Source organism: Hippocampus bargibanti, linkage group LG20 (genome assembly GCF_051943395.1).
Source record: "Hippocampus bargibanti isolate YZ-2025 linkage group LG20, ASM5194339v1, whole genome shotgun sequence".
NCBI classification, from domain to species: domain Eukaryota; kingdom Metazoa; phylum Chordata; class Actinopteri; order Syngnathiformes; family Syngnathidae; genus Hippocampus; species Hippocampus bargibanti.
The window spans coordinates 872,680-889,411 of record NC_142753.1 but is presented as its reverse complement, the minus strand read 5'-3'; the positions used below and the strand labels follow the sequence as shown (position 1 = coordinate 889,411).

The 16,732-nt window shown below is 44.3% G+C and overlaps 1 protein-coding gene across 1 annotated transcript in view; it reads right to left on the bottom strand.

Moving 5' to 3' along the window:
• Nucleotides 1-5,591: 5,591 nt before the first annotated feature.
• The window catches only part of phf14 (PHD finger protein 14), a 70,389-nt gene continuing 59,248 nt past the window's right edge, over nt 5,592-16,732 (bottom strand). Inside the window, exon 17 of the mRNA XM_089022823.1 lies at nt 5,592-7,845. Within this exon, the coding sequence (XP_088878949.1) occupies nt 7,771-7,845 (75 nt within the window). The 3' untranslated portion in view covers nt 5,592-7,770. The remainder of the gene's footprint in view (nt 7,846-16,732) is intronic.

Here is a 16,732-nt window from a genome sequence, read left to right as displayed (position 1 = left end):
ACCGAACCATAACAGAAGTGGCTGATCTCAAGAAGTCCTATCAGTGGCTAGAGAGGGCTGGCCTAAAGGACAGCACAGAGGCACTCATCCTGGCTGCCCAAGAGCAAGCCCTGAACACCAGAGCCATAGAGGCAGGGATATACCACACCAGACAAGACCCAAGGTGTAGGTTGTGCAAAGAGGCACCTGAGACAATCCAACACGTAACTGCAGGGTGTAAGATGCTGGCAGGAAAAGCCTACATGGAGCGCCATAACCAGGTGGCTGGCATAGTCTACCGAAACATCTGTGCGGAGTATGGACTGGAAACCCCAAGGTCAAAATGGGAAACACCTCCCAAGGTGGTGGAGAATGACCAAGCAAAAATCCTGTGGGACTTCCAGATACAGACTGACAAGATGGTAATGGCTAACCAACCAGATATCGTGGTCATAGATAAAGGGCAAAGGAAAGCCGTTGTCGTGGATGTAGCGGTCCCGAGTGATGGAAACATCAGAAAGAAGGAACCTGAGAAAATGGAGAAATACCAAGGGCTCAGAGAGGAGCTGGAGAGAGCCTGGAAGGTCAAGGTGACAGTCGTGCCTGTGGTGGTCGGAGCACTCGGGGCAGTGACCCCCAAACTCGACGAGTGGTTGCAACAGATCCCGGGAACAACATTGGATATGTTGGTCCAGAAATGCGCAGTGCTGGGAACAGCACGGATACTGCGCAGAACCCTCAAGCTTCCTGCCTGAGTATCAACTGACGCGATCGAGGCTAATAAATACCTCAGGCGAAGCAACTCTCGTACCGATAACAGTTCAAGGCACGGGCGAGGTGCGAGGCGTAGTATCTTCCGACGCTGGGTGAGTGCCAGCGTCTGGTTTAAATGTCCAAATGTCTGTGATGAGGGAATTGACAGTAGCCGGCGGACGTCGGCTGTCAACTCGCTCTTGACAAACTGTTGTCGCGTACGGACATTCTGCGTTTTGCTCTTGCGTTTAATATAGGTGTACGAAGTGTTTTAGCCCCTAATCATGCCTCCAAAGAAAGTCAGTGCAAGCAGCAACGCTGCTACAAGTGAAAAAAGAAAAGTAGTGCGTACAACTATTGCATTTAAGAAAGAAATATTAGCAAACTCTGAAGGAGGTGTGCGAGTGTCTGATCTGGCTAGGGAATACAGCATGGCGAAATCTACGATCAGTACGATACTAAAGAATGAGGAGGCTGTGAAATCCTATTCATAATTCTTTTCTTTATCCTTTTTTTAGTTTTACACGTTCATGTTAGCGTAATCTTTCGTACGGAAGATTACGATCACGCGAACGTACAATTAGCTTGGGTTACATTTATGTTTGTTATTTGTGTCTTTGCCATTTTGCTGAACATTTTCCGAGATATACATTGCTTTTTATGTGTTGGTCAGCATTTCAATGTGCAATTTCATGCATAAAATAATATATAAAATCCATCTCCATCTTCTGCCACTTATCCGGGGTCGGGTCGCGGGGGCAGCAGCTTCAGTAGGGAAGCCCAGACTTCCCTCTCCCCAGCCACTACTTCTAGCTCGTCCTGGCGGATCCCGAGGCGTTCCCATGCCAGATGGGAGACATAGTCTCTCCAGCGTGTTCTGGGTCGTCCCCGGGGTCTCCTGCCAGTGGGGCATGCCCGGAACACCTCACGAGGGAGACGTCCCGGGGGCATCCTAATCAGATGCCCGAGCCACCTCATCTGGCTCCTCTCGATGTGGAGGAGAAGCGGCTCGACTTTGAGCCCCTCACCGAGGCTGCATTCCGCTTGGCTAGTCGATACGTGTCAGCTGTCTCAGGAGTCCAACAGGCTATATAAGCCCGGTAGGACTCCTTCTTCAGCTTTACGGCATCCCTTACTACTTGTGTCCACCAGCGAGTACGGGGATTGCCGCCACGACAGGCACCAACCACCTTACGGCCGCAACTCTGATTTGCCGCCTCAGCAAGGGAGGTAAGGAACATGCTCCATTCGGACTCAATGTCCCCCACCTCCCCCGGGACATGTGTATAGTTCTGCCGGAGGTGGGAGTTGAAACTCCTTCTGACAGGGGATTCTGCCAGATGTTCCCAACAAACCCTCACAACACGTTTGGGTCTTCCAGGTCGGACTGGCATCTTCCTCCACCAACGGAGTCTACTCACCACCAGGTGGTGATCAGTTGACAGCTCCGCCCCTCTCTTCACTCGAGTGTCCAAAACATGAGGCCGCAAATCCGATGATACAACTATAAAGTCAATCATCGAACTGCGACCAAGGGTGTCCTGGTGCCACGTGCACATATGGATACCCTTATGTTTGAGTAAACTTATAGACAATCCGTGTTGAGCACAGAAGTCCAATAACAAAACACCACTCCTGTTCTGATCGGGGGGGCCATTCCTCCCAATCACGCCCTTCCAGGTCCCACTGTCATTGCCCACATGAGCATTGAAATCGACCAGCAGAACAAGGGAGTCCCCAGAGGGGAGCGCTCTCCAGCACACCCCCTAAGGTCTCCAAAAAGGATGGGTACACTGAACTGCTGTTTGGTGCATATGCACAGACAACAGTCAGAACCCGTCCCCCCACCTGAAGGCGGAGGGAAGCAACCCTTTCGTCTACTGGGGTGAATCCCAATGTACAGGCGGCGAGTCGGGGGGCAATAAGTATGCCGACACCTGCTCTACGCCTCTCACCGTGGGCAACTCCAGAGTGGAAGAGAGTCCAACCCCTCTCGAGAGGGCTGGTAGCGGAACCCAGGCTGTGTGTGGAGGCAAGCCCAACTATGTCTAGTCGGAACTTTTCGACCTCGTGCACCAGCTTAGGCTCCTTCCTTGTAAGAGAGGTGACATTCCACGTCCCCAGAGCTAGCTTCTGCAGTCGAGGGTCGGACCGCCAGGGTCCCCGCCTTTGGCTGCTGCCCAGCTCACATTGCACCCGACCCATCTGGCCCCTCCCATGGGTGGTGAGCCCTTGAGAAAGGGGACCCACGTTTCCTCTTCGGGCTGAGCCCGACCGGGCCCCATGGGTGTAGGCCCGGCCACCAGGCGCTCGCCAACGAGCCCCATCTCCAGGCCTGGCTCCAGAGAGAGGCCCCGGTGACCCGCGTCCGGGCAAGGGAAAACTAGGTCCATTTGTCTTTTTCAACATATGGGGTCTTCTGAGTCGTACTTTGTCTGGTCCCTCACCTAGGACCTGTTTGCCATGGGTGACCCTACCAGGGGCATGAAGCCCCAGACAACCTAGCTCCTAGGATCATTGGGACACACAAACCCCTCCACCACGGTAAGGTGACGACTCATGGAGGGGTATTCGCCGGTGTATTCCCCGTTGTGACTTATAAAATACTAAAATGGTAAACATTCGGGGTGTTGGAACGGATTAAAACCCTTTACATTAATTGTGATGGGAAAAATGATTTCGGTGTTCGAACAAATCGCTTTTCGAACAGGGTTCTGGTCGAGAACCGAGGTTCCACTGTATATATATATATAAACATATACAGTGATACCTTGGTGTCACGTCCGCACGAGGAGAGTGCAAACGACCTCGTCAGACAAAAATGAGCTGGATCCAAAATACACGATGGATACAGTAATGAGTTCAAAGAGGCTTTACTGAGACACGTGGGGGGTGGACAAGACAGAACGGGACAGCAATACCGAGCGAGACCAACCTGGCATACGGTTGAGGCGATAAGTCACAACGGAGAATACACCGGCGAATACCGAGACTAACCGCGTAACTTTTATAGTCAGAAGTCACATTAGTGAATGGAAAACAGGTGTGCGGGCCGGAGGAACAGGGAGGGGCGCGCACCTGACGCCAATCGGGATGTGACAATTAGCTCACGAACGTTTCGGTTTACGAGCATTAAATTTATGAAAATTTAACTTTGGCATACAAACTATTTTTCGGGATACACATGTGTTGTATTATTTTGTTGTTTTATCTCACGGGGACGGGGGGTTATGCTGTATGTTGAACATGTCACAGTTGACATGAACATGGCAGAGGGAACTCTAGTGAAAAACAAAGGATACATGAATAAAAGACTAAAAGAGGGATGACATTATACATCTATGCGGGCCCTGTCAAACAGTTTTCCCTTCAAGTGTTATTCTATGATCTATTTTCCATCAGCGGTAAGACCCAAGATGCCAACACACCCGCATTCTGATATTAATGCGCCGAGGGATGTAATGACCATTTGATTCAAAGAGACGATTAATTTGCCCATTTCTAGTCCAGGCAGGAGGCAACCTCCGTAAGATTGTTGGACCATGAAACACATTATCCAGAGGCTTCTGCTTTTTTTTTTTTTTTTTTGGGGGGGGGGGGGGGGGGGGGCGAGAAGACATAATTGATGATGGGAAGCAAGCGTCGGCTTCGACAGTCGTTTGAGGCTCCCCACAGTTGGAGCTCTAAGCATACCATCTGAGAGTGATGTCATTAGGCGTAGGAGAACAGCAATGGGCACATTAATGACAAAGTATCCCACCGGTCTTCCACTTATGCCATACACCCACTTACACTCGCTGAATATTAAAAAGCTCCGGTTTGATGATGATATATGAAACAATGAACAATGGGTCCTTCGCTAAAAACCCTTGTCGAAAGCGTGTCTTGTGTTATCATGTGTCATTCTTACAACTGCAAAACAGTGTGTGTAGGGCGAAAAGTGTGTATTCCAAACATTAATTTCCCATGGGAAACCATTAAAATGAAAAGAATCAGTTTACAGGTCCCCATAAAACATAATTTTCAACTAAATAAGCCTTAAAACTACACAAAATATACCTTATTTTATGTATCATAAATGTGCTATGGTATTGTAATTAAAGTAATAAACTGTACTTTATTTATTATTTATCGACTTTATTCTAAAACTGTACTTTAGAATAAAGTCGATTTATTTACCTTTGTGATGGTCGTTGATGGCTTGATGGAATGGATAGCTTTTTGCATAAAGTGTCTCAAATTGTACAGATGCCTTCTGCGGGTTATCTATTAGCTAGCTAGCTAACTTTCTATCTATTTGAGTTACTTCTGGCTTGAGTGAACGCTGAACAGGATTGGTCTTGACAGCCCCCTGGATGAGTCCTCAGGAATACTACCATAGACGCTCTTATTTCTTCAGAGTTAATTCTTAAATTGCTATCTAGCTGCCTAGCTATCAATATAATACCTATGTAGCTATCTAGCCAGCTATCTAATAGCTGTATAGCTATATAGCTAGCTGTCTATCTATTGGCTAGCTAGCTAGCTTTCTTTATATTTGATTTACTCCTGGGTTGAGTGAACGGTGGCGTGTGAGGCTGCCACTGCTCATCCACAGAAAATGTTATCCTGTGACTGTAAAGTGACCTTGAGAGTTTTGAAAGGGGCTTAGAAATGAAATGTATTCTTATTCTTATTCTTATTCTTATAGATTGGAAATCAACAGATCAACAACTCTGCATTTTTTTGTGTGTCAAGACAGGTGTTGTCCAAAACTGGAAGAGCTTCTATGCTTTCAGAATGTTCTTGAAAATATGTGCCTTATCTGATTTGTTTCTACTCTGAGACACACTGGCAAAGAATAAAACCTTGAGGAGACATTTTTTTGGAACATGCAAAATTTAATTACATGTCAACCGGTAAAATATAGAATTGTGCGTGATGTACTCCTGAATGAGAACAGCATATAAATGTAGTTTGAAATAACGATTGAAATATGAAAATATTTCAAGGCCCTGCAAAGTGACTGACTTCAGAGATGTATTTCTAAATACATTATACAGGTGACATCCGACTTACGACCACCGTGACTTACGACCATCCGTACTTACGACCACGTCCGCCAGACACTATTTTTTTATTTTAATCCTACGCCTGGCACCGCTACGCGCTAGCAGCCTGGCAACGCGTATGACAATTTTGGCCAGCTAGCCAGCATCTCACTCTCGCACAGCAATTGACCGTGTGATGGCACTGGAAGGGGGCGTGTTGACCGACCGCAGCCGCAGCGCAACCACGACTAGAGCCGAAGCAGGTGGCCGACGACACCCAGCCGGGGAGTGGGCGACCGGTAGAACAGGAGGTGACCCAGACACACGCCCGCCTGCCCACGTGGCGTCCGAATCAGATCGTTTGCAAGTCATTTAGCACAATTTTGACTTACGACCGTTTGGTTGGAATGGAAGCCGGTCGTAAGTCAGATGGTACCTGTACATGTTTGGAGATAATTTTTGACAACCTCCAAGAACGATGTAGTACCAAATCAGGTTTCCTGATTTTATGTCAGTGGCAAACATATGTGCTTTTGAGATGTAGTTGGTTTCCTTCCCCCACGACGCATTAACACGAGTGTCTTCTTTCGCATCAACTGGTGTCCAGCACAATTTCTAGCCAGTTACAATGCAATTACTGTACTTGGGCCTATTCGGCCCATAAAATGTGCATTTAGCTAGCTAGTCCTACTGAATCTGTGATAATGACATTTTTCTGGATGCTACAATTCGTAAGAAAGTTAGGTCATGTATTGAATTTCCCAAGTGTCACATTGTAAGAGTCAGCGGTAGGGGTGTGCGAATGTGTCTGCTATGCGGACCAACATAGCAACAACACCATGTAAGCAGGTGACGCCGTGGATAAGTGAGTGCTGCCCCTGTCGGTCGTAATGATCTCTTGTTAGCTAAGAGCTAGCTGGTAGATATTGCCTATTTTTCTGGTCCCGCGACACTTTTGCACGGCACAAATATGTAATTGTGTGGAGGCAGGACAAATATGTGAAACATTGCGGTATTTGATTGGAAATAGCAAATTTGGGAACAACACTCATCTACATCTCCACAAGACAATTATTTTCATCGAACAGACTTGAGGGGAGAAATAATATCTTAAAGAATATGAAGTGGAGTGAAAAAAAGACTTCTGGGTTGGATGTTGGCCAAGGGGAAAAGTAACGCACCAGTAGGGAACAATTTATCAATAAGGCATGTATATTGTCAGCGGTGTAGTTGTGACAAAGGAACATCCTTAGCATATGAAAATAGCTTGCATTACATACATAGAAGCTTGTACATGAGACTTCTGGCACTTCAATCCTTGGAGGAGCCTAAGATGAAGAAGCCTTCATGTACTCTTATATAAAGCTGTGTAGAAAATTTGGAAACTCTTCTGGGTTGATGTTAATATAATTGAGTAAACTGTTCGAGTATACAAACTTTGGTGGGGTCATTAAGTCATTCACTGCCAGACGTGTAAAAATATGTCCACTCCAGTGCCAGGGTTTTAGTCATCACCACTTGATTCCAGGACCCACAGAATATTGAGTTTTAAGACTACATAAACATTCAATACAGCGTTAGAAACCTTAGACTCTTTTCTTTCATCAGCAAAAGATGTTAATTCCTAAATTATATGGGTCTGGAGTTATATGAGCTTAAAATGAGGGGGCCTGTCCAAAATACAATGCAATACATATTGGTTTATATAGCTCTTTAACAACAGCTAACGCTGGAACGAAGCGCTAACATTGAAAAAAGGGAAATGCTGCCCCCTGTGGAAAAGAAAAAAACATTGCCAAAGGCCATGGCCAGCGCTTTATCGGCACCCGAGCATGAACAAACAAAACCAGAATAAATTCGGGAAAGGCGCTCTATGTCATATTTTCAATTCCCCAATACATTCGTGAATGGCAGTGAATGAGTTAAAAGATGCTGTGCTTGGTCACGCGCAAACAAATGAAAAATGTGGAAATTCATTCAGTGGTGTCGTGTCCATTTGGGTTTCTCTTCAGTTGGGAATGTCTTGCTCGGATATATCCTCAATCACAGAGCACTCGTCCTCCAGGCGCTCTCCTTCTTCCTCCTGGAACCACATGACATGTTGCCATCAGAATCATCTTTGCAGGCCAAGTATGTAGAATATACAAGGAATTGTTCTTCGGTAGGTCACTAGTATCATCATAAATAAGGACATGGGAAATAAGTATGGAAGAGCCATCCATCCTAGAGAGAGAGAGAGATAGATATATATATATATATATTGTTTTTCTACTTTCATTCCTTTCATCACTTTGCTGCTGTGAAATGTGAATTTCCCCACTGCGAGGCTAATAAGGGCAACTCCATCCATCTATCTATCTATCTATCTATCTATCTATCTATCTATCTATCTATCTATCTATCTATCTATCTATCTATCTATCTATCTATCTATCTCTCTATCTCTCTCTCTCTCTCTCTCTCTCTCTCTCTCTCTCTCTCTCTCTCTGTCACATCTCGTCGCCGTCCTGGGCGCGCCCCGCCCCTCCTGTCATCTCCTCCGCTGCTCCCTGGAGACGGCCCCTCCCATCATCACGCACCTGGGTTCCCACAGCTGTTTGTCATTCCCGTGATTGTGCCTTCTGACTATATCTTCCGATTGCGCTATCCAGTCTCCGTCGGAATATTTCGGAAGTCACCCCCACTACTACCTTGCTGTCAGGTTCGCTATTTCTTCCATTGCCTTTACGCACATTCCCCACTTTATGAGTTTGTTGTTTTGCATGCGTGTTCCAGTAAAAGACTTTACCCTGATCTCTGTCTCGCCGTTGCATTTCGGATCCAAGCCTTCCCTCCTTCCCTCGCCACTCGAGCCCGGCGTCCTTGCCTCGAGTTTCGTAACACTCTCTATATATATATATATATATATATATATATATATATATATATATATATATATATATATATATATATATATATATATATATAGTGATACCTCGGTTCTCAACCATAATCCATTCCAGAACCCTGAATGTTTACCATATTTCCCATTACAAATAATGTAAATCGTTTTCATCCGTTCCAACACCCTGAATGTTTACCTTTTTAATACAGTATTTTATACATTATTTTATGCATGAAATTGCACATTAAAATGCTGACCAACACATAAAAAGCAATGTATGTCTCAGAAAATGTTAAGCAAACTGGCAAAGACACAAATAACATAAACATAAATACGTCTGTGTAAGCTCTCAGTCGTACAGGAGTGGTCCATCAATGAAAAGGTTTCTTCAGCCGTCATCTGTACAAATTTGAAGGTGTCGGACGTTTTTCTTATCCAAGAAACTTCGTCAGCAAACGTTTTCTGACTGTACTAAAAAGGTAAACATTTAGGGTGTTGGAACGGATTAAAACGATTTACATTATTTGTAAAGGGAAATATGGTTTCGGTGTTCGAACAAATCGCTTTTCGAACAGGGTTCCGGAACGGATTATGGTTGAGAACCGAGGTATCACTGTATATATTAAAAAAAAATCCTTGTCTCACCCCTCATGGGTGGTGTCTGTCCCCCATTTTAGCTCGGGTCCTCTACCAGAGGCCAGGAAGCTTGAGGGTTCTGCGCAGTATCCGTGCTGTTCCCAGCACTGCGCTTTTCTGGACCGAGATATCCGATGTTGTTCCCGGGATCTGTTGCAACCACTCGTCTAGTTTGGGGGTCACTGCCCCGAGTGCTCCGACCACCACAGGCACGACTGTCACCTTTACCTTCCAGGCTCTCTCCAGCTCCTCTCTGAGCCCTTGGTATTTCTCGATTTTCTCATGTTCCTTCTTTCTGATGTTTCCATCACTCGGGACCGCTACATCCACGACAACGGCTTTGTTTTTCCCTTTATCTATGACCACGATATCTGGTTGGTTGGCCATTACCATCTTGTCGGTCTGTATCTGGAAGTCCCACAGGATCTTTGCTCGGTCATTCTCCACCACCTTGGGAGGTGTTTCCCATTTTGACCTTGGGGTTTCCAGTCCATACTCCGCACAGATGTTTCGGTAGACTATGCCAGCCACCTGGTTATGGCGCTCCATGTAGGCTTTCCCTGCCACCATCTTACACCCTGCAGTTATGTGTAGGATTGTCTAAGGTGCCTCTTTGCACAACCTACACCTTGGGTCTTGTCTGGTGTGGTATATCCCTGCCTCGATTGCTCTGGTGTTCAGGGCCTGCTCTTGAGCAGCCAGGATGAGTGCCTCTGTGCTGTCCTTTAGGCCAGCCCTCTCTAGCCACTGATTGGACTTCTTGAGATCAGCCACTTCGGTTATGGTTCGGTGGTACATCCCGTGTAGGGTCTTTTCATCCCACGATTGTCCCTCTTCCAGCACCTCATCCTCTGTTCCCCATTGTCTGAGACATTCTCTGAGTACATCATCCGTCAGAGCCTTCTCATCCTTCCTTCCTTCCCGGCTTGTATACAGTCTCAGGGTGCTGGACTTGAGATGGAACCCTCCGTGCATGGTGAGGAGTTTTCGGGTCTTAACATCCGTGGTCTGATATATATATATATATATATATATATATATATATATATATATATATATATATATATATATATATATATATATATATATGATTGGTAAAAATCCAGCCAAACTATCGGAATAAAAGTCAATTTGCCGGGTACATACGCAAGGCTAGCCTGCACACTGCTCATTAGCTTGCACGCAGCTTGTCATCGTGCCACTGACTTTCGACGGTTTCATCGATGGGATTGTTTCATTGCAAATTAGAATCTATCAAATTAGAAGCTGTTCTCTCCACAAAGGTGAATCCTTCCGTCCATTCAAACTGATTTTTTTACACATCCGCTTATTCAAAAGTTCACCTGTTTCAACATCAACAGCACCTAAGTCAAGGTCATCCAATCAAAATGGTGCTTTCCGCCAACCGGCGTCAGTATCATCCAATCAAAATTCTGCCAACACAAGCCGAAACAGGTAATGAACAGCGAAAAAGCGAGAATACATATTTAGTTTTATCTGGTCATTTTGGTCTGAAAAAGTCAGAAATCCACAGATTGGTGGGAAATGGTGCCATTATTGAATGGAATTTCATCCACTGAATCGTTCACAATTTTTCCGGTTACCAATCGTGTTAGTTTTTTGGGGGGGTTCAAAAATTGAAACAAGAAGAGAGGAAGAGGCAAGGTTAATATAAACGCACACAAGGAAACCGGTGGCTCACTTTCGTACATTTTCCTTTGACGAACAAAGTCCATGTTTTGTGGTCACAACATGAACAGACACGGAAAAGTCATTCTTTTTCATATTTGTCATCTCGGTAAAAAATAACCGCGGTCGGGACACAGTCTTACATTTTAGCATTTTCCTTTCATAGTTACACTTGAGAATAAGTCAAAACAGCAAGCCCAGCAGCAAGAAATTAAAATGATCGAGCATGCATTAACCGAACAATATTCAGATTTCATTGTGTTTTTGGGGGTCAAATTTACTAACTTTTTACACAAAATTTTCAAGTTGCAAAATGCAAAACACTTGCTAAGAAAGACATTTTTAAGATATGAGAGGTAAAAATACAGGATGACTGCTACTCCCTGTGGTTCGTTATCGAGTGGAGTACTTTTGCTATTATGGGACCGAAAAAGACCCCACCAGAGGCTACTGTTAAGTCGAAGAGGACACAAAAGAAAATTACGGCAGAGCAGAAGAAGGAGATCATCGAAAAACACAAACGAGGTGTGCGTTTGTGTGACTTAGCGTCCCAGTACCAGTATGCTAAGTCGACCATTGCTACGTGTGGCTAAGGGTGCTTCTGTGCAGTCTAAGAAACGGTCTCGGGCGATAGAAGAGGTTAAAAAACTTCTGTTGATTTGGATTAATGAAAAGCAGCTAGCAGGGGACAGTGTCAGTGAGGGTAATATTGCTGAGAAGGCATGTCAACTTCACTCGGATGTCATCGAGAGGCAACTACATCAACGACCATCACAAAGGTAAATAAAACGACTTTCTTATACAGTAGTTTATTTCTCTAATTGCAATTCCATGGCACATTTATGATACATAAAACAATGTCTACTTTGTGTAGTTTTAAGGCTTACAAAATTAGAAAGTAGACAATTATGTTTTATGGGGACCGGGGAACGGATTATTCTCATTTTAATGGTTTCCTTAGGGAAATTAATGTTCAGGATACATACTTTTCGCCTTACACACTCTGTCTGGGAACCAATTAAGTTCGTAAGCCGATCACTGTACTGTGGACCAAACCAGACTTACTCTCAATTGCTGTTTTGGTTTTGGTTACACATCTGGACTGAGTATTTTCAGGACAGCATTTTGCGGTGCTACCTCCTGATATTGATGCTGTTTAAGGGGTTGCCGAAGTTACTGTAGCGATCAAAAATTGGCTGCAAATAGACGTTGGTTAAGAGGGTCATTAGATATTCGTGAGGCCCCGAAGAAATGGATGCTCGGGGCAGCCGGGACGCAAATAGTAATCGCACGATACTGTTTACTCCACAAATTGGCTGCGGAGAGGCGAGCGGGTGTCCGTAGCGTCTAGTTAAAGTAATTGAAGTGACTTCCAAGCCATTGATTTTCCCTTCATCATCAGTGATGAAGGGAAACGCCTGGACACACTTGACACGTTCTGTCATCCCACAGGGCTAGTTTTGGTTTTGTCCGGCCTGGCTTTAAATTCACATTAAACCGCGGTTTAATTGTGGCCACGTCAATAAGACAACTGCCCTGGACAAGGACTTGTCCAGGGCCTTGAGGACTGCAAAAGGCCCGAGTAAATCAGTCCTCCCAAAAACTGCCCTGAGATACGAGTTTAATACTAGATGTGACCACAGTCTTGACTCAAAGCACGTTGCAATAGAGGTAAAACAAGGAATGAATTAATCAACACGCAATTATTATCCATGTAAGGAACAACTACTTTGAGAATCAATGATACAATATTCTTTGGAGAGGATAAAGAATACATGCGCCTGACTATTGCGAGACTAACTTTCTACTTGTTATTATGTCCAGTCGTAAAATGCACGCATTTCATATATTTTTTAAATAAATGCCAAATGATAATAACAATTCCATGGAATTATTCTTTTAAAATGTATTTTACATAAAAAAGCGCAATTAAACTGTAAAAGTGTTGCTCAGCCCCGAGTAATTTGGCATTGATTTATTTAGGAATTGAAAATATGACATGGAGCGCCATTCCCAAATTTGTTCGGGTTTTTGTTTTTCTTGCTGGGATTGCCGATAAAGCGCTGGTCAGCCCTCTGGCAATGTTTATCCTTTCCACCAGGGGCCAACATTTTCCCTTTTTCCATGTTACAGATTGAGCTGTTGTTAAAGCGCTCTATAAACCAATACATATGTATTGCATTGTATTTTGGACAGCTGCCCTCATTTTAAGCTCACACAACTCCAGACCCATATAATTTAGGAATTAACTCTTTTTCTGATGAAGGAAGATAGTCTAAGATTTCTTACACTGCATTGAGTGTTTATGTAGTCCTAAAACTCAATATTCTGAGGTTGAGGACTGCCACCTTATGATCGATACTGTACGTTCAGTAATCATTGACACCACTTTCAAATCACATTTTGACAGGTCCACACACAGTCAAGTGAATCAATGGCGTTTCATTGATTACAAAGCGGTGAAAAAGTCAAAACATTTGTGCACAGAGTGAGTTTGAGTGCCTCCAGATCAGAACAGAACTTCAAACAGAAAGCGTTTGCTGAAGTAAAATGCGTGTGCAGCTGTGGAAGATGAAATTTTCCGAGTCGCAACATTTCAACAGCAATCCTTTTTCATGATAACAAGTAGCGCATCCCACGCAAGTTCACAGTCGTGCACTTTTAAATGCAGCCGAGACAACTTGAAGAGCTTTTGGCATTTCAAACCTTTTATCCACGTCTTCTGGCGTGATTCACCATGCCGCCCGCCATGCGAGGCGGCGCCGCCAGAGTGTAAATAAAGCCTGAAACGAGCACGCCCTTGGCACTGTAACCGGCATGAATTAAAGGCCATTCGTACATTGCGGCAAGATTGTGACTTTATTACTGAAATCAATTCAGCGAGGGCCAGGGGCGACAGAGAAGGGATGAAGCCTTGGTCAGAGTGAGGTTTATCTTCGCCAAGCAGGCAGAGAGAAACAACTGTGTCTATAATGAACTCAAGCCTTTCTGATTAAAGCTTTTTATTGCCTCTATGCGCAACGGAAACATGTCCGCACAAATTCCTGAATGTTCTGGCAAGTGTTATTCAACAGCTGCTCTGTCTCAGCAAATGCCCCTACACCTCAACAAGACGAGCACCGGGACAGATTAGCATCAAACCTGTATTTTGTTATCAATCAAGACCTGGCAGACATTTCAATTTACTGTGACCTTTTGCAGGAAACAAGTCAGCCGGAGAGAAGCAACCCTCTCTCTACCGGGGTGAATCCCAATGTACAGGCGGCGAGCCGGGGGGCAATAAGTATGCCGACACCGGCTCTACGCCTCTCACCGTGGGCAACACAAGAGTGGAAGAGGATCCAAGCCCTATCGAGAGGGATGGTACCAGAACATCTGCTGTGTGTGGAGGCAAGTCCAACTATATCTAGTTGGAACTTTTCGACCACGAACACCAGCTCGGGCTCCTTCCCTGCAAGAGAGGTGACGTCACACGTCCCAAGTGCTCGCTTCTGCAGCCGAGGATTGGACCGCCAGGATCTCCACCTTTGGCTGCCGCCCAGCTCAAGTTGCACCCGCCCCCTTTGGCCCCTCTCATGGGTGGTGAGCCCTTGAGAACGGGGACACGCATTTCCTCTTTGGAAACCAGGCGCTCACCAACAAGTCCCACCTTTATGCCCGTGGCAGGGTCACCCATGGAAAACAGGTCCTAGGTGAGGGACCAGACAAAGTATGACTCAAAAGACCCCTTAGGAAGAAAAACATGGATGGATCTGGTTTTCCCTTGCCCGGACGCGGGTCACCTGGGCCCCTCTCTGGAGCCGAATCACAGCTGTTTGGTTGAATCGGGATACATTTGAAGTGTGCAAGCTTGGCGGTTAAATGAAAAGACTTAATGTTTTTGTTTGTCTCTCGACAGTGAGAGTTTCAACTTTGATAGTTCAAAGGCAGAGTGTAGACTGAAAGGTTAAAATATCCTAATTATCAGGCTCCAGAAACAACCCGCACTAGCCATCTGTACACTTGATGCAAAAAGCTATCAAAATCTAAACAAAACACAATTGATGAGGAACTAGATAAAATTATCACAGAAACAGCACCTACAAGGGATCATTCCTCAAGATGGTGAAAGAAGAAGGTTACGTTCCTCATCAAGTGCTTAATGCTGATGAAACAGGCCACTCCATTCCATCAAGCCATCAACGACCATCACAAAGGAAAATAAAACGACTTTATTATACAGTAGTTTATTTCTTTAATTATAACACCATGACACATTTATTCTACATAAAACAACGTATATTTTGTGTAGTTTTAAGGCTTAAAAGAAATTAGAAAGTAGAAATTATGTTTGAGGGGGACCTGGGAACGGATTATTCTCATTTTAATGGTTTCCTATGGGAAAATAATTTTTGGGATTCACACTTTTCGCCTAACACACTCTGTATGGGAATCAATTAAGTTCGTAAGCCAATGTATCACTGTACATGTAACAGTTTTGAGGAAATAAATGGCTGCACATTAATATACACAGTGCTAAAAGTGTTTCTTTGGAGTCAGAATGAAGAATACAAATGACAGGACATTCTATCAGGTCTTCCATACTTACTTTGCACCGCTCGTCTTTCAAATGTCACGTATTTTCCTCAAGTAAGTGTTGTTGGTGGCGACAAGAAGCTTTGAAAAATCAATCCGCGATACAATTCGATGCAACGGACCGGCCACTATCTCCACCGCCAGCCGCATGTGTTGCGGAATGATCAGGTAATAATCTGCACTTAACGTTGGCATTTAAGAATCAGTCCCCCCCTCACAGGCAAAGGTGGCGCACAGGGTTGGCATTTAAGGCAGATAATAAGTTTTTCTTAAATACAGCTCTCATCTCTGAGTGCTTTTCGTGGAGTACAATTATATCCCACCACTTGCTATTACGGATACACTCTGAAAGACAGTATGCCTTTACACGATGTGTTCTCAAAAATGTCACATTCTGTCTTAAAAACAATACGCTTTGCGACATTAGTGATGTAGAAGCCATCTGTTTGTCCGTTTGTTGCCAATCTTTATTTTGTGTGAATTGATTCTTTTCGACAGCAAACATCAGACCACATTGACATATGACTTGGACACAGGATTGAAAAAAAATAGAAATTTGATTGGATTGGATTGGATTGGATTTGCCTTTATTAGTCTCGCAGTGGAGAAATTTACATTTCACAGCAGCAAATGAATCAATATGAAGAGACATTCCTGATGCTAATCAGTCACTCAATCGCACTGATGAGAAGGTTTCTTCAGCCGTCATCTGTACTTTTTTTGAAGGTGTCGGACGTTTCGCTTCTTATCCAAGATGCTGCTTCAGCGAACTAAAGTCTTACTGGTAGTATCGGCCCTATATATATATATATATATATATATATATATATATATACTCTCAGGTTGGGGGGCAATCAATAGCACTGAGTGAGCAAAAGTATCGAATTGGTTTCTTGTTTCTTAAGGCACAGCGTACAAAGTGGACCAAAGCCTTGAGGTGATACCATTTGATGTAAACATGCGAAAAGGTAGAGAAAGAAGAATTGCATTTTGTAAGATATTTCCATTGCGGACGACAGATAGTGTTTTTAAAACCATATTAAAAAAAAACTGTTAACTTGATGAGCTATAGTACAACTAGAGAATGTGGTGGAAACATGATCTAGAAAGACTAAAGTTGTAGATCTCATTGTTTCAGACTTCACACAATCAATTCCAAGTACAGTGATATCTCAGTTTACGAGCG